Here is a 26,145-nt window from a genome sequence, read left to right as displayed (position 1 = left end):
CTAACCATTACAGGGACAGTGACTACATGTTTAATGTATAAAATATGTACTTTAATAGTAAATACTTCAAATACACTTTACTTGTACTAAAATATACATATTTTTATTGAAGTTTTGTGAAAAAGAATGTTTTTAAATACTTCCTCCACCACTGGTTAGGGCTTATTTGTTATTAATAGGCAGTATTAATTTTCAGGGCCTAGAGACCTGCAGCCCTGTGTGTTTTCCAACCACTTACTGCTTCTGATTGGCTGAACACACCTGATCCAGATAAACAACAGTGAGAAAGGCAGAGGGAGTTGGAAAACAAGCAGGGCTGTGGCTCTCCAGGGCTCCCTACCCCTGGACTAGATCATTGCCCCAGAAGACCTGACCCTGTTGGCCCTCAACAAATGTTCAGTATGCATATTGCACCTTTTTTCAGATGTTGCTTGACTAAAGCAACAGATCACGGAGTGGAGGCGGGACCTAATAACGGTTTAAATAAACCTCCAGGCACATATTGAGCAGTTGTGGCCCACCGTGGTAGGCAATATGCAAATGGTAGACTGACCCAGGCCTTTCACAGTGTAACACCCACTTTTACGAAGCCTTTTTTCACCTCCCCCACTCCTGAACCCTGGCCACTGAGGTCAGCACGCCGCCCCTCAGCAGGACTGATGTGTGAACGACAAATCACCAGAAGCTGCATGTACAGGAGCGTCAAGGATAAGCCAAGGCCAAAAGTGCTGTCTAATTATGGGGACCCGCCCTGCGGAAGGGAAATGCCCTCAAACACACCATGCTGGCCTTGTAATCTGTTTAATTATATTCCAATTGAAAACACATGTGGAGAAAGAATTGAACACAACAGAATTATGGCAATGATACATTTTTTAATGCTGATAAGAGCTCATACACGTGCCGTAACATCAACAGTGTAGTAACATTAATTACAAAATGTATATATGCTTAATATGTTATTCGATTGGATTTTTAGTTTACATTTACATAGGGAAACATTCATTTATGTACAAATGTTTATTAGAATGTTTTTTTTTCTCTTAGTATAACTACACCACAGGATTGCTGGAGTGCTGCTTGAGTTTCCAACAACAATCCAGCATTCTGGTTTCTATCTTCCTGCTATACCAGGATTATTATATTGATATGTTATTGTAATAAACATAAATAAGAAGTCATCATCTGACAGATAATTCAATTGAAATACAAGTTTCAAAGTAAAAAAAAAATGCTAAAATGAGCTTCATCTACATAAAATGGCATTAAATTCAAACTACTGTTACTTATATGCACCCTCTCTAAAACTTATCTTGACCATCTAAAGCAAATACGAATCGCACTGTACGTTCAATTCTTCATTTGAGTTCCTTCATACGTAAGCGGTTCTCAGATAAATCTCTTCATAGCGTTCAATAGAGACAATTAGCAGGAGTGTATCCTTACCAATAATTATCCGATGGCACAAAACTTTGTCAGATCAATAGAGAGAATTAGACTAACGCATCCAAATGCTGCTATTCTCTTATCAAAACGAAAACAATGTGACGGTAAACCAGCTCAGGATTGTCTCCACATTCAAGCAGCTGACAGATCTACCTTGTTACACTTAAATAAGTAGGGCTGGAACTTTGTTTAAAACATGGCATGGACACAATGTCCCTTAATTAAAGATCGTGTCCTATACTGGTGACAGGGGGGTTATATACAGCAAGAGACAAAACCATGGGTCACATATAGGCACACGCTCTCACACGCACTCATACATGCAGACACACACTTCTTCCCCTGAGACTGCAGTTGTGCTTGACTATCATATTAGAAATTAAGGCTGATCACTGAAACAGAAAAGACAAAAAGGTGCCTGTCATGCTAAAGAACCAACATAAAGAAAACATAAACACAGTATAAGGGCCTTGTTCTCAGTGCATAATAATTATCACAATGTCAAACAGTCATTGTTCTCCTAATCAATAAATTAAACATGAATACAAAATCTATGAAATTGGACTTTTTTTTTTATCTTCTTGTATGACCATCAAATAATTGCTTCATTTGGAGGCAGAGATAGTGCACACACAGTGAGAAGAAAGTAATCCCTTTTCAGTCCTTTAGTCTCAATACTGCCAGTAGACCTCTCTTGTTCAAAGTGTACATAATAAAATATAGTACAACTACCGGTATTGCACCAAATATCAGTATTTTAGCTTAGTCTGTAACACCAAAAGCTTGAATGGAACATGAAAAAAGATCAAACGTGTTAAAAAAAGACAAAAATATCAGTGACTTTGCGTCAGCATGCATGTTAGGTTATTATAAGTCCTCTATACAAACATGTTTTGCTCAGTCTTAAATGAGACACGGTGGGTTGGTTTGTTTACAGTTTGTTGACTCTGCTACCTCAATAATCAGTTACAACTAGGACCCTTCAGACCTAGAAAAATAGGAAGCACTTTATTAACAAAAATGGAACATCTGAATCAAAACACTCACACTCTCGCGTTCTCTCAGTCACACGCACGCAAATCTGGTTTGTGGCATCTTAGAACAGTGATTCTTCTGGTGAACTGCAACCGTTGCAGAGCCGCAAAATCTGCTCCTGGCTTGATAGCCACTTTCCATCACATCCTTAACATCTGACCTCTCGAGCTATTCTACCGGGTCAGGGCCACTGGACAGACCCATTTTTAGTGCTCGTGTTTTGCCTCATTACATGAAACAAAAACTTTTCTTTATTTTCAGACTCGCATCAGGAGATCTTGATAGAAAGATAAAAGTAAAATCAACTAAACTGATCTAGTCTTTCAATTTGATGTGATGTATCTGCTCTGACAGATGTGATCAAATACTGTACATCATCCTGCTCACATATGTTTCGTGTAAATCTCAGCTCCTGAAACGAATTATCGTGAAGCATCACTGCTGTGCTACACCTGGCTCACTTTGTAATATCAGGTCACTTAAAAAAGATACTTTATGGGTAAGGGCCAGGTACGAGGAAAAGAGGGAGTGCTACATCAAAGCTGCGAGATGGAAATGAGGAGGGAGGGTAGATAAATAAAAGAATAATATAAATACTGTAAACGTTCATTTCTTGTTCAACAACTTCTATGGTGACAGACCCCACAGTGAACTGAGAACTCAATGCAAAAAATGTGACTATGTAATGTTAGCACCCTAGCCTTACCATTCAGTGCTATTGTGTGCAGGGGAAATATTATTGAGGTGCAGGTACATGTGTTCCCCTGTCTCATAGCCTAGTCTGAGCCTCGGGGATATAGATCTCAATACTGTCTGCACTCTCGGTAGCGGAGCTCTGCCGAACTGATGCGGCACGTTTGGCAGCTAGCAGGCGTTTGCGAGCCTCCAGACGCTGGCGCTCAGAGCTTTCCAGCGAGCGGTCCCTAGCCAGGGGAGGGTGGCCCTTCTGGGGCTTCTTTGGCACGGGAGGGGGTATCCTTCTCTCCTGGACAGGAATGACAAATAGTCTTAATGATAGACTGGGTCCTCACGACAAGCTGCAGCTAAAGACAACAAGTAGCAACAAAACTGTAGCCAGTCTGCGTATGGGTTAGAAAGAGCGGTGCGGCTGCTGCCAGCGTAATGTCAGAGCATGCAATTTTGAATGAGGTTATGGTTCACAGTGGCAGCCATTTGCGTGGGGTAAGAGAGCACGGTGGTGGCCGTTGTGTGAGGTAAAAATGACCATTGGAGATGGACAGGCCCCAACGGTGCATGGCAGGTAGAGTGGCTTCTCAAAAGCAGCTCACTGTCGACAACAGAACAGAACAAAACACACAAATACAAGAGGTGATGTCAGGCAGGCAACATGACAGTATGCAACACACGTGTGCATGCTGCAACAAAGCTTAACCGTGAATCAGTAAGACTTGGAAATCAGAGTATACAATAATGAAAGCAGATAACGTGCAGGTTAGTAGGGCATTCCAAAACGAAGCCGAGGTTAAGTGAATCTGAAATGCTATTGAATAGAAGATGTGCGTCTGCACCTTAATCTCTGGGGGTGTCACAGGTTTCCAGTTGTTGGCTTTGAGCTGGTGGAGTTCATCAAACTTCAGGCTAATGTTTTCGATTGACAGCTGGAGCATGTCCCAGAAGCCTGCCAGGTCTTGGGAGACTGGCCGTGGATGTGCATTTGGGTTCTGAAACACAACGATTGCATACATGCACACATGATTACAAAGAATGCAGAGAGTACTCACGCAGACATGGGGCAAACTCCACACAGAAAGTCAGCCGGCCGACCTGTGGATTCCAACCACGGCCCTTCTTGCTGTGAGGTGGCAGCGAGGGGACTACACCTCCCATAAATAATACAGTACATGTGTAATATTTTTTTACATGAAAATGCTAAAAAAATATTTGTAAAATGTTCTTCCGCCATGTAAAATGTATATTTTAATTTCAGGATCTAGGTTTGTCAAGCTTTAGTTTTTAAACTGCAAGACCTGTTTTGTATGTGGAAGACAGCAAAGGGTGTACATACTAGATGCATAGTAAATGAGCACTGGCTGGGCCTGTCAGGATGATTTGTGCAGGATGATGTCAGTGCGGTATGGTGTGTGTGCGTGTGTGTGTGTGTGTAGGGGGGTGTGTGCAGGGGGGAGCATGCAGAGGATGAGGTGACACATACCAGATTCTCCTCACACAGCTCCCGGAACTGCTGGAACTTCTGGGACATCAGCAGCTGGGCACTCCCCACTGCAGTGCGGATCTTCCCCAGGACTGCAGAAAGACACAGACGCACATGCATGCACACACGCGAGCGCACACACAATTCACAATGCAATTACTCACAGAGCCGCAGTCTGCAGGCATGTTGCACCGCTAACAGACAGGCTGCATCAGTAATGTACCAGAAAAGGATGTGCTAGAATCCTCTTTTATCTCTGCCTCTCAGGAACTGAAATTATTTAGGAGTGTGAAATAATTACTGAAATGCACAAACACTTCTAATGCAAAACAATGCTTTACAGAAATAAAGAAAAAATAGGGATGTTGTTGCCGTATCAATCATAAAAACCTATTTTAAAACCGTGACATTGTGTTCGTTTCACAGCACCAGTTTGGCACACTGAAATATGAGATAAACACGGTTGTACTGCATATCCTGACTCCATTGGTCAGTCGTATTGACTCACACATCCCTATGGAGAGGAACTGTCAGTGCATGCATTACTCTCCACGAACAGAATGGGATCTGATGCTGAGAAGGCGAGTAATGAATCTGCACTACAAACACAAGCCTTCAGGATGTGTGTGTGTGTGTGTGTGTGTGTGTGTGCACACATGGCAGCGTGGGTATCTGGGAAAACATAACCTTGAGAACACCTCCCTGTTCTGTACGTTCTGTGAGAGAATCTCTTGCCTGGAACCAAAACAGGCCACTAGCTGCATAAATAATGACATTTTTAGTCAAATATGACATGAGCTGCATAGTAAGGACAGGTATACATACGGTGCCTACTGCCTGTGGCTTGTTTGCTCAGCCTGGTGTGTGAGGAACATTTATTTAGACGTGTGTACACAGACGTGAACTGCTGTGTGTCTATGTTGTTACGTCAAGATCAAATAATAGTCTGGAAGGAGCACTGACAGAAAGCCCTTCACTGTGTTTGTGTGAGAGATCATTATACAGCTTGTCTAGAGAACAGAAATGTGGCCAGGGCCAGCAGTGGCCTATTGATAAGTATGCACGGTATGTCTGAGGAGGCCAGAGGGCCCGAGACAGGAACAAGCAGCTATTGTGGCCCGATACCGTGAGTACCAGCACTGTCCAAATCAGAGGAAAGGAGAGGAGGACAAAAAATAGACCGAACATCAGTGTATAATAGATATGTTTGTTTTTTCCTCATATCGTGGCGTTTAAACTATGATTCAACTCACTCTCATCAGGCAGCTCAATCTCCATTTCGTCTTGCTTCATCTGTCTACACCAGCCTTCCATACGCTCTGTCTCGGCCTGCAGCAACTTAAGGAACCAGCGGCCGTCCCGGGGGCACACTGTTCGACCGACAGTCTCCAAAGCATCCGCATCTGGCTCAACCATGCTGTCCATCCAGGGGTCAGGAGGGGGAAGGATAGACGGGTCAAACCCCACCTCTCCATAGTCATCTCCAGCACAGGCATGGTAGTGGTTCCCCGAGCCTTGGATGCTGACTGTAGAGGTGGCGGCATCGCGGGAGTACTGCCGCGGCATGGTGGCGCAGTGCCGTGCAGGCAGCTCTGGGGCATCTGCAGGGTCATCAAGATCAGCCTGCACCGCTGTGGTTACGCTGTTGGAGCGGGTCATCCTTCGGTGACTACAAGGGGTAGGAATGACATGACATGACAGAACTGACTTTGCACAAGTGTTGATTACATATACTCACATCATGCAGTGCCTCAATGCAACATTTGTGCTTTACATTTAGTAGAAGTTTACACTGTTTACACAAAGTTCTTTAAAGTGCTCTTGATAAGAGAAATTGAAATGATCACAGCGATCTCACCAGTGATGGTGATGAATAGCTATTGTAGTGCGGAATATCTTTTGTGTGAGCGTGTTTTGTCACCTGGCTTATTCAGATGCAACAGAGTGTGCAATCTTCTGTCACACCACAAGCCCCGCTTCGGAACTGATGCACATACACAAATAGTACAGGCACACCAGTGCGCATTCAAACACACGTGCACACATACACCTGGGACCCTTCTACAGTTGGGTGTGCCATGTCTTGCTTGGCTCAGAGGCTTTGTGCCGCTGTTGTCCAGACTTTGCCAAGTCCCTCCACACTATGTGCAACAGTGCCCACACACACATTCGAGCAAAGATTAAATCAACACACACATTTGGCTAAGTTCTATATGGCAGCTCAACACACTAGTAATGAATGGGATGCCAGATAGATGCGGGCGTTGGGGGGGGGGAAAAAAATGGCCAGCTGGATGTGGAAGCCAGCAGACTAATCACTGCCAGATTACAACTCAAAGCACATCATTTTTTAACACGTACAAAAGTGTACGAGGGCGCTGCTCGTTGAGTCAGTTAATAAATAAATGACAGAATTTGATAAGTATACACGAGAGCATGCACAGACAGAAGCTCCATAGATAAACAGAGAATATCAAAGCATAAGAGTGCACAAACTTTAACCAATATATCACAAATGCTTACTATGTGGTGTCAATGGTGACACAGTGGTGTCAATAGACTGCAAATTGGAAAGAGGTAACAACTCTGAAGAGCCAGAAAAGAGACTCGATTGCTAGCCTGTTAACTCTACTCGTATTTAAACATGCCCGCAATCCTCTCACAAATGAACCTCAGCTTGACCTGCCTGCAGCATAACACACAGAAACCCATCCCCGGACGCTCACTCCTCCTCAGCACTTCCCATTCATCTGCACCTTTCTCATTCATCTCTCCCCTTCTGTGAACATGAAAAAGGGAGCAAGAACAAGGGAGTGGCTTCGGGTAGATCAAACAGTGTGCGTGTGCTCTATGTGTGCGTACCAGAAGCATGCAAGTGTGTGTGTGTGAAGAACAGTTAAAGAGTAACTCCTCTAAGCAGGTGTTCAGTTCTAATGACCTCAGTCTGCTTTCTATCAGCCTGCTAACAACTTCCTGCATGGGCAAAGACAAGCAAGGCCAAACACAGTGCAGACAGTAAGACAGACATACTTTATCGATAGGAAGGAGGCAAAAGAATAACGGTGGAAGGATATTTAAAGCGAAGAAAACTGATGTGAGGGAGACAAGAAATCACAGCATATGAGGAAGGTATGCAGGCTGAAAGAGTGAAAGTAAAATACTGAATTCCTTATAAGATTCATGTGATGAACATGAAGGAAAGTTATAAGTCACCGCAGAGAGGGAGTCAAAAGGCAACTACATAGTACCTCTAGTTTTTTAATGTCTTATTAATTTTCCTCTCCACTGCCAAGAGCGTGGTTCAAACCACAAACATGAAGAAAGACTGAACTACGTATAAACAAAAACGGCCTTGTCGTGTTTTATTTGGATGAAGAAAAAAAAAAAAAAAAGCCCAGAAGTAAGTTAAAGGACCGAAAACACAATACTACACCAGCTCTGTTTGTTTGTCTTAAGACAGTAATGACAAACCTTCAGTCAAGACTAAACCAAAAGGACAGGGAGGTACACAGTAGCTGTGCTTTAAGTAGACTTTTCAAGACGGTTGTGCAGATGGTTTAGTGACTACAGGGCCAAAGCAATGCATCACTCGCCCTGTGACTGCAGAACCATCTGGTAACCACCAACTTACATGTCCCTAAAAAGCTCAATTCATCGGCCAAAAATACATCCGTACACTTCTTGTGTCCGCGTTTGTTGTTGTTTGTTGTGTTAATCTCTTTTACAACTCTCTTCCACTCCCTTACAGTTAAAACTAGTTCAAAGAGCAAAGTGAGGTTATGACCTGAGACAGCTGTATATAAACACATAGACACAAATGAGGGAGCTCGAGCACCGGAGAGAGGCTGCTGGCACTCTCACTGTCTGGGACTCTAATGTAGAGGGCAGCATGTCCAGACCTCCCAGGTAGACACACACACACACACACACTCACATATACACGGACCAACTCATATACCCTCTCATGCCAACAGGTAGAAAAAGCAAGCACAAGCATGCACCAACAAAAATACCCTCCTACCTAATTCAAACATTAACTATAGATATACACAAGCGGCAGCGCTGCATGACATCCGAGCCTCAGCAGACTAGAAGGTGTCTGAATGAGTTAATATTTGGCTGGGAAACTCAGAACTCAGCTCAAAACACAGGGTTTGGTCAGTCAGCTGAGACCTCCCCTTTCAGAAAGCCCCTCACATTCCCTGACTGTGTATGCATGTGTGTGTTTTGAAGCACTGAACTTAGCCCTCTCTGTGACCTTTGATTAATGGTAATGTCTCTTTGAATTCCTGAAACCTACCCTGGCTACGGCACGAAAACCAGTACCATGGCTAAATTTGTCAACTTCATTCACCAGACAGATGGTCACTGATTGGACAGAGTGAAGGAAAACAGACAAATAAGCCATAAATGCCTGCGTGTCACATCAGAGGCCTTGATAAGCCGGGTGCAACGTGAGTTAATGAAACTGTGCCCACACTAGGCTGCTTCTTCTCAAACTCGGAGCGTGTTGCAGAACGAGAGGCTGTAGCTGACACACAGCAGTCTCTCGGAACTAAACAAACCCAATAAAACTCCGTCCTCTTCTCTCTCTCTCTCCCTCCCTCCCTCCCACACATACACAAACACATGCAGCCTCAAAGTAGCCTGAATCACAATGACTGGAGCAACAGATGGCTGTCAACTCACCCCCTCCACCTTCCCAGCTCCCTGCACCACATCCTCTGGCACAGCTGTCACTTGGGGCCCCTGTCTGTGGGGGCTCTGACGCCAACCTCCCCAGAACAAGGGACAGCTGCTGCGAGGAAGCCAGTGCAGGGGGGTGAAAGCTTGTATTTCACACTATACCGTTCTCTCTGTCTCTCTAAGTCCTTTTCCTGTTCAGACTATCTCTGTCTCATCCCTCCCATCAGGCTTATCTAGTTTCACTCTTACAACCTCTTTCTCTCTTTGCTCCCTACTCACCATCGCTCGTCCTCCACCTGGATTCCTATTGACTGGAATTTAGACTGCTCCTCTGTTGGCCCTCCCTCCTCTGGGTCCACCTAAGAGGGGGTGAGAAACTGTTAAAATGCATGCCAGAATTGTATTTTCAGAACTTCCACAGAAACCCGAGCTCATCCACAAACCTGGATCCCTATGGAGAGGCACTTGCGGAGTGCTTCCCTCTGTGCCTTGCTGTCTGCTGAGACGTGCGCAACGGCAGAGGTGGTGGCGGTGGCAGTGATGGTGATGGTGCTGTTGGTGACGTGCTGGCTGGCGGGGCCGTGCACCTGAGCGTTAGCTGCCTCTATGGCTGCCGTCAGGGCCTTCATGCTGTCTATACTCTCCGTGGAGTTGGACAGGCCAGGCTGGGAGCTCATGCCTGTCCGCTGGCCAGAGCCCCCGTCCATGTAGGCATCTTGGGCAGACTCAGTGCTGCTCTGGGCCGTGATGGATATGAAGGGTTTGGATGGGGTGGTCCTTGGTGGGACTGGGGGAGGTGTTTTCTTGTAGGTGGTGATGCATGATGACACTGGAGATATATAAAGAGAAAATTAGTTTGAACTTGGAATGCACATTACACCAATTCTGCATCACAAAGAATAAGCATCCTGTGAAAATGTTAAAATGCTAAATCTAAAGCTATAGCCGAGTCGGAAACAGATGACGTCATGGTGATGTCATCAGGCCTACAGAATGGAGGCTTGTAGACAGACAGTGGACACATACATCACATATCATCATCTGCTTCTGCTATTTTAACCTATGTGTTTTTAATCTGTCTCTAGGGAGTTCTCCAGTGCTATAGGAATGTAATATATAACCTCTCTACCCCATTAACAGTCCTGACTGGCAGGTTGGAATGATGCAGCAGTCCATAACTAGTATAATACCATAAGATAAGATAAGATAAAATAAGAGGAAAATAATAGATAATAACCGGTAACAATAGCTACAGGGGAAATGACTTTGGCAACAGCTGACGGTTTACCCGGACATCTCAGGTCACTGTGTGGGAGTCAAAGTGGACAGTAGATTAGGGCCAAGTTTAACAAATCAGAGCCTCGTCTAGTAATAGGATTAGTATGTCAGCCACTTGACCCACTGATCTAAATGGCTAAGCTCTCTATGCACTTACTGTACACATCCAAAACAACTTGATAGTGCTGAATATAGCCCTGTGTGCTCGTCTACCTCGGTGTTGTTTGCGCACATAATTGCACAGAAGTTTAATAATATTTGTGAAAAGGCGCAGAGGTTAAATACTATTGTTGAAAGCAGTTAAAGAGCTCAGTGCTCTCTAAGGGCATCGTATTAAATCCAAGCAAATAGATAAGAAACAAAACAAAACAACAAAAAAAAAAACATAATCTTGCTGCTCAGAAATACTCTGCCTCTTGCTGTGTGCCCTCCTCTTCTCAGGTTACAACTACAGGTTCTGCATACACAATGGAGCCTCTCACACAAACTCTGAGTCATAGGAAACACATATAGAAACACGCAAACAGATAAAAAAACACACATGGCCTGTCTGAAGTGACACAAATCAGTCACCTTCTAACTACATTATGCCATTATTGGAATCTCCTTCCTGGTCTAGTGCTATCATCAAAACTAGGTCACTCTCTCTGTGCTGTGCAGCAAAACTAGGACCGTGGGTTTCCTGGATCCCTTTAATCCCTACAAAAGACAAACATCCTACCGTGGTGAGATCACTGCTCTGTGTGGAGCAGACAACTGTTGTCAGCCACACCCAGCACGAGCAGCCATGTCTAAAACTATTAGAGCAGGATGCTGTTTGCTTTGTTTCTTGTCATCTCACTGACAGCTACAGAGAGACCTTAACATATTGAAGGTGAACAGAGGGCTGATTCATCCTCTTGGCTTGTCAGAGTCATCCGCTCAACCCTCCGCCCACCCTCCCAACTCCCTCCTGCCTCGCTAGCAGTGATTGGATGATCCCAGATGAGATTTCAGTCAGGTTTTGACAAGCTGGAAAGTCCTCAGACTCGGTGAGTGCTGTGTTGAGATCACAGTTCCAATGTGAGTGTCTTTGATGGTGTGGTAACAAACCACAAGAGAGACAAAGACTTACTGTATTTCCTTTATACATGTGCAGAGATGCTGCTCATGTAAAAATAAATGCAAAAGCCGTCCTAGACAGAGTCATTTTGGAGTACCACGATTTGCAGCAGACTCTAGCAAATATGATCAACATCCAGGGCTAATCTTTGGAAAAGGTCAGGGAGTACAGTCTCACAAGAGAACAACAACAACAGCAAAAAACACAGTGAGCACACACAAGTTTACATCACACAGAGAGAGAGAGGTCCAGGTCCTGCCCCCATTAACCGTAGAGGTTCAAAGGATAAAATGTCAGCCCCTTTCAGAGCTTCTATCTCCTGAAGTCATCTAAAAGTCATACGTATGTGTGTGTGTGTGTGTGTGTGTGTGTGTGTGTTGAATGGCTTTAGGTAGGTGTGTCCAAGGACTCCTCTCATGCCTGGAAGGCTTAAGAGCAGGTTTCCGTTTGCTCAAAAAAGCTTTGTATGAAACATGAGACGACGCGCCATGTCCCACCTAGCTGTCACTGCGAGAGCCAGACACGCTGGAGAATGACAGGGGGTTTTGAATGCCGAGACAGGTTAAGTAAACACAGGCAGAGTGCAAACATGCAGCCCGACCTCCTCCCCCACCCCACACACCTATGCACAAGTAACACGGACACAATCTTAATGTTTCAGCCTCTCCACATCAAGACAGACCACAGACTTCCTGCCACTGATTTACTCCCCATTCATCAGGAGGTGTTGTCGAAAATAATAATACGACACATGCCAGTGACTTGTGTGCAAGCATGGGTGATGATGTGTCCTCAAACATTTATTCTAATAAATGAATTTATGTTTGAGAAACTCAGGGAATGGATATTCTAAGTCTTTCCTATGTGACAATAGCAAAAAGAAGAGAAGACAATCTAACCACAACATTTGACAGAGGCCAAGCTTCCACAGGAATGATAAGGAAATATGTTGATACTTTTGCAGCCATGAAAGCATTAAATAACTACATTGCCCTGGACGTCCACCACACACAGACAGTCAAGGACGAGATGACGAGTGATGCAGGAATGTGACACAGGATTCCAGGATCAGACCCTTAAGAGGGAATGTGGAGAACTGTTTTCACCAACCACAGATATAAACACTTTGGATCTCTGTCACTTTATAAAATGAGTTAAATGCAAGCTTTGATTGCACAATAAGAAAGCCACCATTAATATTCTCGTGTGTGCAAACAAAAAACTCGGGAACAACTTCCTCATTTAGTGGAAATGGGGTTGTGGGATTTCATCTTCCTCTCAGAGGTAGCTGCAGCCTGCTGCGAGCATTGTCATCCTAAAGAAGAATTTGTGAATGACTAAACTCTAGTGGCTCTCTGCCAAATCCCTCTTTTGACAAATGCTTCAAACGGCCCATGCTGACAAGTTGGTGTGAATAGCAGTTCAGTCCGAGCGTTCCCCCTCCCCTGGGTTTGAGAATATCAGAGAAAGCCATCTTCCCTCCCCTGACACGAAGCAGTCTCCATTCATTTCTGCGGCCTTCAGAACAAAAACAGACGAGCTGGCCACCTATTTTTTTTTTTTTTTTTTGGGCCCTGCTGATCACTGTGTCCCATTTGTATGTCTGCCTAGGTGTATGCCGTTTCCTTCATTTAATCGCTGTGTTCATGTTACCGGACAGATTGAAGGCAGACAGCTGCCTTGTAATCTCCAATCTGCGTATCTGTGTGATAGGCCACTTCAAAGAGCAGACGGTTTGGTTTAAGAGGCTAGCTAACGGGAACGGGTTCCCCCGCGCGGGGGCCAAGGGCAAATCCAACACCATCCAAACAAATACAAAGGGCCTGGAAAGGGGGCGGTCGTTATGGGGTAACACTGACAGCTGAGCCCAGCTGCACTGTGTTTAGGATGAGGGTCTGCCAGAGGGGAGAGAATGGTGGACAGAAAAGAAGCGCTGAACACGACGGAGGAGGCGGAGGAGGAGGCGGAGGGACGAGGGTAAATCAGAGAGTTAATGCCTGGCTCTGTATGCCCGCTCTCTGTCCATCCCTGTCCCTCGCTCACTTTCTCTGTCAAACACACGCACATACACACTCACGCACGCACGGAGAACCAGCTGGAGTCCTTTGTGATAGCGTCGCCATGGCAACCCATAGCAACATGAAGTTTGCCGGGAGGCTTGGCGTTTTACCAGCAGTAAACAGAGGGGAGCTTCTGTTGGCCATTTGTTTACCTTGACAGGGTACACTGCAGCTGCACTGACACTCACCTAAACACCAGCCAACAAGAAAACACAGCGGGAGTAATGGGTCACAGCTAGTATAACCTAGAAATCAAATAAACACCAGTATGACTACATAGACAGAGCCAGTGAGTGCCATTGTGTAGTAAGTGAATGTCTACCAGTGTTTCTGGCCCTGAAGTGTCAGCTTTGTGCAACTTTGTTGAACTCTACCAACCAGTTTGTCTTGGACCCTTGTCAAAAAGGTTTGTCACTGAGTATCTGGGACAGTGCCATGAGATGACAATAACCTGAAAGGTTCACACCGTTTGACGTTACACTGCTGTTGTGAATAACAATGCAGCAATACAGGACACATCCTGAACAACTCAGCGTGGCCTCCAGCAGTGACTTCAAGTCACTGTAACAGTGACAAAAAGCTGTGAGTATCAGAGTATCAGAGTGGTTTGATGTGAACATAACCTACGATTGAAGGTTTGTTGCTCATAGCTTAACGCTGCTGATTAGATAATAATGCAGAGACACAACAAATGCTGCGCACACATAGTGGTGCTTCCAGAAATCCCCTGACAGGCCCTCTGAGTCACCTGAACGTCTCACAGAAAACCTCATGTCAGTCTGCAAGTCTCTGCCACCAGAGGTCAAAGGTCACTGGAGAGGGTTACTGCTCTCCAGATGCCAGAACTCTCTCAGACACAATAGCTCACTGTGTGTGTGTGTGTGAGAGAGAGAGAGAGAGAGAGCGAGGAGGGGAAGGTGGCAGCGCCTTTTAAAAGAGTATATTTAGCATTTGTGAGTGCTTGTTGGGAGGGACTTCTAACATCCTGCTCCTTTGGTTTTGTGTTGAGCATGCATATCAGCATGAAACATTTGTTAAACAGGCCTCAGGTGTTTTCAGACCAACTAAAACTGTCTGCTCGATATGCCCTCCTGACAGAAACCCGTGTCAACAGCCGGTAACTGCTCTGGCAGGCCCGTGCCTCCTGAATCACTAGATAAGAGTGTGTTTACAACTGTCAGACTCAGCTAAATCTGGCAGGCAGCTGCTGCCTGTTGGGCAATAGATTCACCCACTTTCCTGTGTTCCAAGTTCAAATAGAGAGCCTGGTTACCTGCATTCCTCTTTTATGGCCCGACGCTCTCCTTGACCTGTCAATCAGTGACAGGCAGGGAGAGACATGCTGAGAGTTAAAAAAAACCAGCGGGGCGGAGAAATGGAAATCAACAGGTCATGTTCACAACGTCTTATGTCTTATTGGTGATCATATTAAGGTTTTCATTGTGTGTTAGAGAGCTTATTTTTTAAAAAGAATGACCTATGCTGAGGTTGAACATCACTCTAAATAAGCAGCTGATTGTTTTAAATCTTATAATAGCTAATGTTTACTCCAAGCTGTGTAGCTGTTAATATCAAGGGTTTGGTCATCATCCAGGATTTAGTCGTCCCAAAGTTCCCCGTCGTACAGTACTGAGGCATTGGACTAATCTCCTAAAGACTTTTCTTACACGAAGGGGGTTTTCTCATCAGACCTGTCCTGTGACGGCTCCAGGCTGTTTCCATTGTTCTCTCCTGCTCCTTGGCAAGAGTTTTAGCCTGACTGGTCCACAACCACATGAAGAGACACATCAGTCTCTTGTTTCTGGCCAAAAGACCTGCCTGCAGGGCACCGAAAGAGAGAGTACAGTCGCTCGACATGAGGAGAGAAGTGAGAAGTGAGAAAAAGAAGGAGGAGAGGAGAGTTCCTGTACATTCCAGCTGTTTTGTGGGGCATAGTATTAGCCCTAATGCTAAAGCTAACACGCCCACACATCTCACGCATGCTTTCACTGCACTCATTTCCCACAGCATTGCTCACTGGCTGACTGAGACTATAAGTGTAGACTGGCGTGCTGTGCTCAGTGACACATCGCATGTGCCGGGAATGACAGCATAGGCAACTGTGGCCCACTGGCGGCGGGGGGGGGGAATCAGTTAGTCATGAAATGAAACTGGATTTGTAATTGAGCAGTGACTAGGTCTACATCAATATCAGAATATGTAACCTGTTAAAGTCAACACACACAGAGAAAGATGGAGACAAAGGGGGGAACAGAGTCTGGATGTTGCTAAGTAGATAATAGGGGCCACTCAGGCCAGTGTCTGGTAAACTAAAAACACACACAACAACAAAGCAACGTTGCCACCACACGGTCTCCAAGTGCTAAACATAGCTCCTGATAAAGCATGACAGACTGTCCACAAGAACTGAAAGTCTGCCGAGTTACAGCCGAGTACAGGAAAAACATAACCGTGAGCCTGGGAATAATGGACGCCATGGGGAAAACAGCAAACACACAGCCAGACAGATAAAAAAGACAAGAGGGCTGACGCATGCAACGCCAGGAATCGGTCCTAACCGAGAGGCTTGAAACACAATGCCGACGTCATGCCATTACATGTAAGATGACTGCGTGCTGCAGCTGTTATTTACATATAAATGCAGCAGATTGTGGTCAAAGGTTCACTTGTACTGGTGCTTTGGGGATTAACTAATTAAGAAATTTAAAAAAAGTTAGAGCGACATTCATAAAACGAGCGTGCAGACTAAGTAACAGGAAAGCTGGCTGGCAGTTTTTAACAAGCGTTTGAGTTTAATCTTCCAGGAATGCCATGAAACATCCGCGACGGGTGTTGTTTCACAGTCCTGTTTCTTTTTTCTTCCCTCACATTCCTTCCCCCTTTCCCCTTGTTTGACGCTCTTTGTCCTGACCACTTGCACATGGAGGGTAAAGGAGACACTGGCGGCTTAATCCACCGCCAGAGGCATGCTAAAACCATCTGGGCCCAAAACCAAACATCGGGACTTCTGCGTCTCCTGTATGTGTGGAGGAACGGGGCTAGGTAGGGGGGAGGATGGATGGAGAGAAGGAGTTGGAAAGTTAAAAGAGAGGAAAAAGGAAAATGAGAGAGAGAGAAAAAAGAAGAAGACAGAAAGGTAGGAAGTACAAGAGGGGGCTAAAGGGGGGGTCTGGAACAAGAAACAGGCTACACTGATGCATAGAGTTTTTTGTGGTTTCCAGTCCTGACCCCATGACCCCATGCATCCTGTTGAAGAAGTAGTGGGGGAGGAGGGAAAGACGAGATGGCAGCTATAGGCACTGGCTGCATGTGTGTGTGTGTAGCGGTGTGAAGTAGCAAGCGATGTGGACAGCGTGGTGTACAGATATGAGTATCAGAGAGGACGCTGCAGAGCTCTGCTCGTCCCTCAGGTGTGATTTTTCACACCCTCTTTCCCCCCTTTTTTCCTGTGTGTTTACATCCACTCCCTACAGAATCTAGTGGGGGAGGAACAATGGCCTCTCCAACATTCCCACTCTCCTGCTGAGAGCTCTCGTTTGTCTCCTGCATTCCTTTGCCCATTCATCTCTTTCTCTCTTTCCCCTCCTGGACGCAAAAAAAAAAAAAAAAAAAAAAAAAACCCTCTTATGCGGAGGAGGGGTCTTAAAAACCCCTGAGTGGAATCAGACCCCTTGAACACAACCCACCCCCCTCTTCCCCCTTTCCTCCCTGTTTTACTTGGTTAGTGAAGCAGCAAAGCTCAAAGAAAGGGAGGAGAAAGAGGAGATGCATTCTTTCTCTCCCTCTCGCTGTCTCTCAGTGTGTACCCGGGGTGAGTTGTGGCTTATTTTTAATGACTGGTTAAAAAAAAAAAAAAAAAAAAAAAGGAGGGCTGGGTCTCTTACACACAGACTCAGTCACTTCCAGCCACACACACACACACACACACACACACACACGCACACACACACATTACTGTAGCTGAGTCTGGGACTTTCACAGAGAGGTCTTTAATTTGCACTGGGGCCTGGCCTCCCACACTGCACAGCCCAAACCACCCACTTACAGCCATGCACAATTCCTCCGAGTTACTCCAACACACTCCCTCCCCTCCAGAGCAGTGAAAGCAACATGAACTCTCTAACACACAATTTAGCTGTCAGGGGAAAAAAAGTCTAAAAAACTTTCTACGTCCTAGAGAAGAAGAGAGCGAAGAGCACATGTCGGAGCCCGAAAATAGCTCCGTATCTTCAGAGGAGATTTGACTCTACATCCTGACCCCTTCTTATGTGTTTTCATTCCCCCCCAGGGATTTGAGTTTGCAGGCCCTGCCCTGCCCAGCTTTAGCATGCAGGAGCCATGAGGATCACCTACAGTCAACACTGAGGAAATCCTTTTGGGGCTTTGCTTTTCCTTTGCTCTTTCTGATGACAAAACACAGACAGGAAGAGCAAAAAAAAAAAAAAAAAAAAAAAAAAAAAAACAAAGAAAGAAAAACTGAAGAGTGGGACAGCCCCTACTTAACAGAACAGGCCCCTGTCCACCTGATCAGACACGCCGTGCGGCTGTTTACATCTTGGCATTTGGGAAAAGCAACCCTAAAGGGTAAATGAATGATTTCTTCATTTGAACAGGAAACTGCTGCATGTGCTCTTTCAGCAGGGTGGTGGTGGTGGGGGGGGGGACGGCAGGGGTGCACTGCCGCAGCCATTCTTTGTGTTTGCTGTAGCCCCGTCAGCTCCTCCCCGTGCTTCTCTCTCACCTTTTCAAACTTAGCAAAGGAGGAGAGGAATCAATGACATTTTCTGGCTCGTGCTTCCTGTGTCAAGACATATCCAAACGCTACTCTTCCTGCCTGAATGTCTCTAATCACAGCATTCCAGGCCATAACAGGCTGGGGCCAATTAAGTCGTAAGTAAACATAAACACCTAGCAGCCACTAAACAAAGCTCTAAGTCCTGCAGATGTATGCTATTGACTTTTATTCTGCTTTAGAGCGTGTACAGGCAGGAAATCGCTGTCTATTCAGCTCATGGAAATACACAATTACACATGATTGATAGGATGACAAAGCAATTTCGCTGCAAATATTCCCCAAGCGCCTACAGATGTGCTTCATCCGCATAGGTTGCTTATGATCGTGCTGACTCAGAGCGTCATGTTACCAATTATTTGGGTCACTTTCAAAAACTTATGGTTTGGACCAAATTTGACTGGCGGGCGTGCTTCAAAGGAGCTGAGGCTATGATGACATCTAGTGAAAGATTTCATATTGCAAGGCCAAACTAAAAAAAAACAAAAACCCTGCTCTCCCCCCCATGGTTACATCTGGATCGTTAGAAAGCTCATTTACTTCCAAAGGGAACTCTCAGTCGGCATTAGAAAGTGTCAGGAAGACTGGAGTTTAGCAAATCCACAGATGTAAACCTTCTTGTCGCTTCTTCTTGAAACCTCTGGATCTGCTTATCTGATTACTAACACTCTTAAGCTGACGCTGAGGCGCACACAGTAAAAGATGCTGAGTATTTTCTCCTTTTCCCCAGTGTCAATGAGAGAGCGACAGTGCAAGTTCCCACTGGCTTGCATTCTCAGACGGTCGTGACAGGATGAAGTAATTACTGAGTGGCTGACACACCAGCATGGTTAGGATTTATCTCCTCCAGGAAGAGAGATAGCCAAATCACAGTTTACCCACATCGAGCTCCCAGTTCAGGCTTGATCCCGCAGCTGCAAATGATGGAGCCACACACAGACACTCTGACACCGTGCAGTCACATGCGTGCACCACACACCCACATGCTTAAAAGCTCTATGCTGGCATGTACAGCCGCCCAACCGCAGCTGGGAACCGTGTGTTTCTCCTTTATACTACAGTACAGTACAGCGTGCATGTACGAGTATGTCACCACATGCCTTGACCCAGCCCTTTCTTCCTGTCAAACACACCTACTAGCACCATCAAAGCAAGAGGAAAGACAGCATTACGCAGGTGTTTAGGTGAGACGGGGCAAAAGAAGACAGGTGACAGCACAGTGCTGTTTAATTTACATCCCCTCTTTGACTAATAGTTCTACCTCAGAGCATGGCAGCTTTGATCCGCTGACACACAGGTGTATTTTTACCATGAGGCATTGCATTGCTTTTTGTCCCTGTAATTAAAGCAGGAAACGGAGAACTCTGCGTCTGCTTGTGTGATCGAAGGAAAAGACGTGCTAGGAGCGATGGAGCTCTAGGGATAATTTCTGTGCTAAGGTCCTCGGTGATTTGTACCATTCGTTTGATGTGCCGTGTCTCACAGGCACACATACATCAAGCAAAGCATGAATGTCAGCCGTGAATCAAGGTCACAGTGTGTCACACACACTGATCACTCGTTTCCTCTTTTCTTCTATCTACAGTCTACAGTAGCAGTAGCAGTAGTGTGTGCGAGACAGAAAATGGGCCTAAAATAATGCCAGACAGCAATCTCAAGATAAAACTCGTGATGGCCCCCACAACAGCTTCATTTAACAGTAGAGATGCAGCTCCCTCTAGTGGTGACAAAGGTGTATTGGAAAACTAAAAACAGAAGTATGTAATATATGAACTGCAGTGTATCTTACTGGAAAGAAATCAGTTTACTATTAGTTTGATACGGTAAAAAAGAATATGTAGTTGCTTATTCGTATACAAAACCTTTTTCCTACTTCTCTTGTTTGATTTTATACCTGCAAAATAAGAAGGAATGTCTTTCCCCCTTGTATTCATAGCTTAGTGTTTAACCATTTTAATCAACAACCGTACTTTCACCTGACCTCTTTATCTCCTTTCTTCTGTTTGTCTTTTTATACGGATTACTAAAAACCTGGCATTAGCTTTGCACACAGCACTAAGGGATTAGGAGGCTGATGAAAGAGTGAGGATGAAAGTGCAGCAGAAAGTACTGAATAAATCTGTGTAACTATGCAGACAAGTTAGTGAAAGACACCAAAGACATGCCGGTCTGTTTATACTATAAAACGACACAAATGGAATAGTTTTAGTGAGTATATTTTGTTTTCATTAAGCTTGATTTCAGCATAGTAACAGGATGATACACTCTCCACACTGTACCTGTGGTGTACAGAGTTAAACAATATATGCAAAAGACCTTTCACAACTGATAAATACAGATGTTGTTTTTTTTTACTCTAATAGAAATATATTTTGGAGATCATTTGTGATTACAGCTGACCCACAATGTGAAGAAATCATCTAATGTTTCACACAGAGATAATAAAGCACATTAGAATACAGAAATCCAAACGATGACCAGGACATATGCTGCTACACACGAAAAGGTTTGGTTCTGTTTTTTTACAATGTTCTTTCCTGCTGGGAGAAGACGTTTCTGAAACCCTGTACTTCAATCAGTTTAAATGTCAATACATTGCCATTTCAATATATGGTGCCGCAGAGGAAACGTTTATCATGATGAATGTCAAGCCACTGCTGATGAGTTGGAGCAATTTCTGAATCAAACTGGGGGTAATGATCCCTCAGGGTAAAAATGGGTACAGCAAAGAAATTAATGGAATTCAGCTGTGAAAAATGACTTTAGAGCACGAGCACAGGCAAAGAAACAAAGAAACCTGGTGTAAACCGTCTGTAAACCATCGAATGCCATACAGCCATAGAGTAAGGCAAAGTCACTTAACTCAAACCTGTCAACTTTTTACCCCAATCATTACGTTTTTGCAGTTTAGCTTGCAATTGCTTTATTTATTACTTGATAATAAATAAAACACCTGTTACTGGATGTGTCACTATGACTAAGGACTTCCTGGAATAACATGTCAACAGCTGAGACTCCAACTCAGAGTCACTAAGGCCTCTCTCATTTACATCACATTAACCTAATCCCACATGACTATGACCTAGTTGGATCAGTGGAAATGCATGTGTACTGTACGTGTGTGTGTGTATGTGTGTCCATGGCATATTGACCTCAGTTGGATCTGTGGCCTTGTCTGAAAATAGAAAGCAGAGATCTGGTAGGTGAGCAGGCAGGCGGCATAGCTGGCATCACTGGCGTGCATGAGCTTAAGTGTGTGCATGAGTCACTCAAACACAGATGGTCGGCTAGAAACATGGGACCACAGACTGCTCATCTGTCACGCAGTAGGATGTTAGGGGCCTTCCATCTATGCTTGCAGCCCCTAAACTGACTTACCCTCCGCCCTCTGCATAATCACTTTTACAAGCACATAAGCCTGAGATGAACCCTTATGAACTCCAGTGCCACAGGGACCCTTAGTCTGACCGAAATAAGTGGACCCTGCAGGGGCGTGTATTGTAATGCTGTGCCAAGCGTTGCTCTGTGTGATGCACCTGTCTTCCCCCCCCCCCCCCAATCAGAGATATAATACCAAAATAGTCTGGGAGCTGGAAGGTGATCAACATTTCACAGCTACCATGAGCAGAGGGGGAAGCAAATTGCATGTTGGTTATATCAGTGTGCTCATATACTGTCCTGTTAGCAGGGAAAACAAGTTGCAGAGTTGCTGTGGCTTATTATAAATGTCACTACTTTGTTAGCTATGTAAGTCTATGACTCCACAGACAATAAATAGAGTTTAAAAAAATGTTGCTTTACAGAATTAATATTCTAGTCTCTTTCAAAATAAAACAATAGCCTAGTCTATATACCATTTTAAATATTAGAAACTATTTGAATTCAATGATTTAGAACATTTTTTTATTTAATTGTCTCTGTCATCGGCACTGTAGCTGTTAACAGATTCAGGAGGATTCTTCCATTTTCATGTGAAGCATGAATAAGCAGAAAGCATGGGATGGTCGCAGAAAGCTTCACCGTCAAGCCTGTCACAATACAAACACACCTTCCGGCTCACGCTTTCACAGTAAAGGTCTGCGACGCTTTTTTTAAATTGTACTTGCTGACCTTATGACGTTAAATACCTTTACTCGAATACAATAAGAGAAGGTAGACCAATTCCCTTATGTTATGTGCTGTCTTCAGTATCATTTTAATCCGCTAACTCGCCACTCCCCCCCCCTCCCTCCCCTTTCCCGGCACACTTTATTTTGAAAGGTCCGTCTCCTCACTTCCCTTTCTCTGCCTCTCTGGCCGCAGCTCGCCTGCCGCCGGGCATCATGCTCCACTCCCAAACAGATGAACACAACAACAGCAGCTTTTACTCACAAAGGCGAATCCAGTAGTCACACATGCCGAGCAGCGCGCCGTACAGACGCTGGAGCAGCGTCATGAGAGACGCGGGGCTGCCACACTGAGCTGGGATCACAGGAGGAGTCCTCTCTCCTTCTTTTCCTCTTTCACTCTGACGATATTGGATCTTATGTCAGGATGTGGACGCGCCTTGATCGTACCCCCCGCCCCACACAAACACTTAATAATACTAACTCATTCAGCACTGGCTGGGACAGTCTCTGCCTCTGTATCTGCTGGTGGTTAACACACATATATATGAAGCTTTTTATTTTATTTAGTTTCTGTCTAGAAATGTCAAACTCTAACATATTGATTAGAAAAATCAAAAACAAACAAAAAAAACCTTTACACCCATACATGAGTGTAATTATATGACCATTAAAGACTGTTCCACTCTTAATAATAATATATTATTGCAGACATGACCCCTGTCAGCCCAGTGTCAGCCCTAGTGTCAGGATGAGATGCTAAATTCAGCCTTATGTCCGCCACCTTGTGGTAAAAGCTGGCTGACTTTACACTGAGCATTTTCACACCCATTGGCAGAGTCGCCTGTAATGTTTCTATTAAATATCCCACGATCTATCTTTACAATAGGGCTTAGTGGGGCTGGGATCTCCTAGTGAATGATTGTGCTCACATGACATAAAACACTTTGGATAACGCCAATCCAGATTCTACCTTTTAGCCTGAACTTGCACAGACTATTGTCTACTGTACAGACTACATGGCAACATGCAACAATAAGCTGGTTGCACATGACTCATACGGGCCTGAGGATTGTTTACCTTCCTGACCTCATCATTCAGTGTTAACGGGCGAGCAGATGTTCAAATCCACAGAAACTGACTGGAGCAACATGGAGCAAGGTAACACTGCTCAGCGTCATCAGGACCGATCGTTCTGTCAGATCTGATGCGGCCGCAGGGGCCCTTCACCTGTGGTCCTTCTCAAATGCACTTTGAGAGGGGACCTTCTCCAAACACATCAGGAAACACACACACAGGGCCCCGGAGCAGCATTTTCTTCGCTTTTATAACATCTGAGTCACCCTGGCATATGACAAACACATTTTGGGCTTGCTCGTAGAGATATGTGTGGGCCGGTGGAGGTGTGAGGGGAGATCTGGCCAAATGCTTGATTTTGATTTGCTCAGGCTTTGGTGGACTGTCCCCCTGTCACTTATCGTTAGCACACTGGGAAATCCAAATATATTAACTCTGACAACCTCTCTCAGAACAGAACTCTTGGAAATCTGCCCGTGTTGGCAGTGATTGTTGTTAATTGGGTCAAGCTGTCTGCTAGTTTTCATCCACCCACTCTCACTGCTACTGTTAAAAGAAAAGGCAGAGGTGCAGTGCTGTGTTACGCTGAGCCCCTGGGGGCAGTGTTGTACTGGGTTTATTTTAGCCTGTGGTACAGTGGAGCTGGGAAAACACAGGAGCTCCAAGTAACTGCAAAACAGAGAAGCCTGCATAACAGGACATAAACAAAACAGTAAATAGTAATATATTAAGCTGCTAATCAGTGTCACCAGCTTGAACATATACGATAACTATGGAGGTTTAAACACATAAGGAAACATCTTAATAAAGTGTTCTTGATGTACTATTTTGCCATAAATGTGTTCTGTTTTTCTGACATCTCCACTCAGCCTGTAGGTTTATTTTTACAGAAATGTCAGTCTTCTTGCATTTCCTGTATCATGTGGAAACAAGTGGCTTTCTCTGAAGATAATCCCTGACTCATAGATTAGTAAGTGAATATTATTCAAATCAGAGAGTGCAGATGCTTTTTCCTGTCATTATTCATTGAAGGGGCTTTGAAAGCACCTCCAGCGAGCCTTTATTTGGGCAGCAGTGGCCTGCATGCTTCAAATGATTACTTAAGGAATGTTTTATTGAGCATGACGCCTCTGTTCAGAGCTGTAGGAAATTCACAGCCATTAAATTAGACATTGTCCTGTAGCCCGTTACAATGAGCTAGGGCAGGAAAGCCTCCCCTTTCACTCAATCCTGAGCACCACCGAAAGATAGTGGCTGCGAAAAATGAGGCCGGATAATTGACAGCAGATCACTGAGCTGGGGAAACCAGGGGTGAGAGGAAGAGAAACACAAAACTGTGGCACATTTCCCAGACTTAAGACCTGTGTGCATACTCTGCCTAATTGAAGGTCAATTCTTCCTCTTAGTGAAACAACAGGTTGATTTACCCACACACCTAAGTGCTCTCGTGAAAAGGCAGGGGACCTACTGTAGCTGCAGCGTAAGGAAAGGAAGGGAAAGACAAATCAGAGCGAAGAGGTGATGAATATGTTAACTCGAGACGACGTGGGGTGGAGGAGCCAGGGCTTAGAGGCAGTGAAATCCTCACATTAACCGATTGCTATGGATTTTCCCAAGCTTTAGAAAGAGGATCTGCTCCAGATTCTGTTAAACCCATCCAAAGGAGCTGACGTCTAGGCCAACATGTCTGTCCAAGGCAATAGTAATATGTGCGCGTGAGTGATTCTGCGTTGGCACGTGTATGCGTATGTGCAAGTTTGAGTGGGCACAGAGGCGGGCAATAGCAGCCGCAACCACTTGACGTTCAAAGAGAAGAGATCAAAGTACAGCACCTCACTTTGGTCTCCTTCTTCAGGATTAAAAAGATCATCAATAATAATGTGCTGGAGCAGCACGGTGGGCAAACTGGAGAGGGGCACGAGCGGAAGGTGATAGGTTTCTCCTGTGTATGTGTGCGTGAGCGTATGTGTGATATTTTGGCGGTTCGCCGCAGGGACAAGTGGGAGCCGAAACCATAAGTGAAGGCTGTTTTTTCTGGAACTGGTGCCTGAACCATCCTTCAGAAAATCATGCAATATTCACTACAACAACGTTTTCACTTCTCACTTTGGGCTCCCAGTCAATTTCCTGTGAAATATCTGAATGTGTGTGTGTGTGTGTTGACATGCATCCTTCTCCATGGTGAAATGGCAGATAGAAAGAAAAGTGTAAAAGCTGTAACTGTTTGCTTGGCAACCACCACTTATGTGTCGCTTATCAGTTGTGGAACAAGTACTCAGTTCATTTAAGTAAAAGTATCACTACCAAAGTAACAAGTACACGTCCTGCATTAAGTAAAAGTACAAAAGTATTATTTTAGGACTGATTTTAAGATTTTATTATTACAGTAT

At 44.8% G+C, this 26,145-nt stretch overlaps 1 protein-coding gene across 4 annotated transcripts in view; it reads right to left on the bottom strand.

The window, feature by feature from the left end:
• Positions 1–860: 860 nt before the first annotated feature.
• The window catches only part of dlgap1b (discs, large (Drosophila) homolog-associated protein 1b), an 81,684-nt gene continuing 56,399 nt past the window's right edge, over positions 861–26,145 (bottom strand). For 2 of the 4 annotated variants that reach the window (XM_026364392.1, XM_026364393.1), the window contains 6 exons: positions 9,784–10,169; positions 9,620–9,699; positions 5,908–6,323; positions 4,655–4,746; positions 4,011–4,163; positions 861–3,466 (listed from right to left, as the gene is read on the bottom strand). In XM_026364392.1, coding sequence (XP_026220177.1) covers positions 3,251–3,466; positions 4,011–4,163; positions 4,655–4,746; positions 5,908–6,323; positions 9,620–9,699; positions 9,784–10,169 — 1,343 coding nt within the window. In that variant the 3' untranslated portion in view covers positions 861–3,250. Of the gene's footprint in view, positions 3,467–3,706; positions 3,770–4,010; positions 4,164–4,654; positions 5,794–5,907; positions 6,324–9,619; positions 9,700–9,783; positions 10,170–26,145 lie in introns of those variants that run through there. The other 2 variants (XR_003299042.1, XR_003299043.1) reach the window with 2 other exon arrangements.

Source organism: Anabas testudineus, chromosome 2, assembly GCF_900324465.2.
Source record: "Anabas testudineus chromosome 2, fAnaTes1.2, whole genome shotgun sequence".
In the NCBI taxonomy this organism is placed as follows: Eukaryota; Metazoa; Chordata; class Actinopteri; order Anabantiformes; family Anabantidae; genus Anabas; species Anabas testudineus.
Note: the sequence above shows the minus strand (reverse complement) of the source record. Positions and strands in the feature narration are given on the sequence as shown.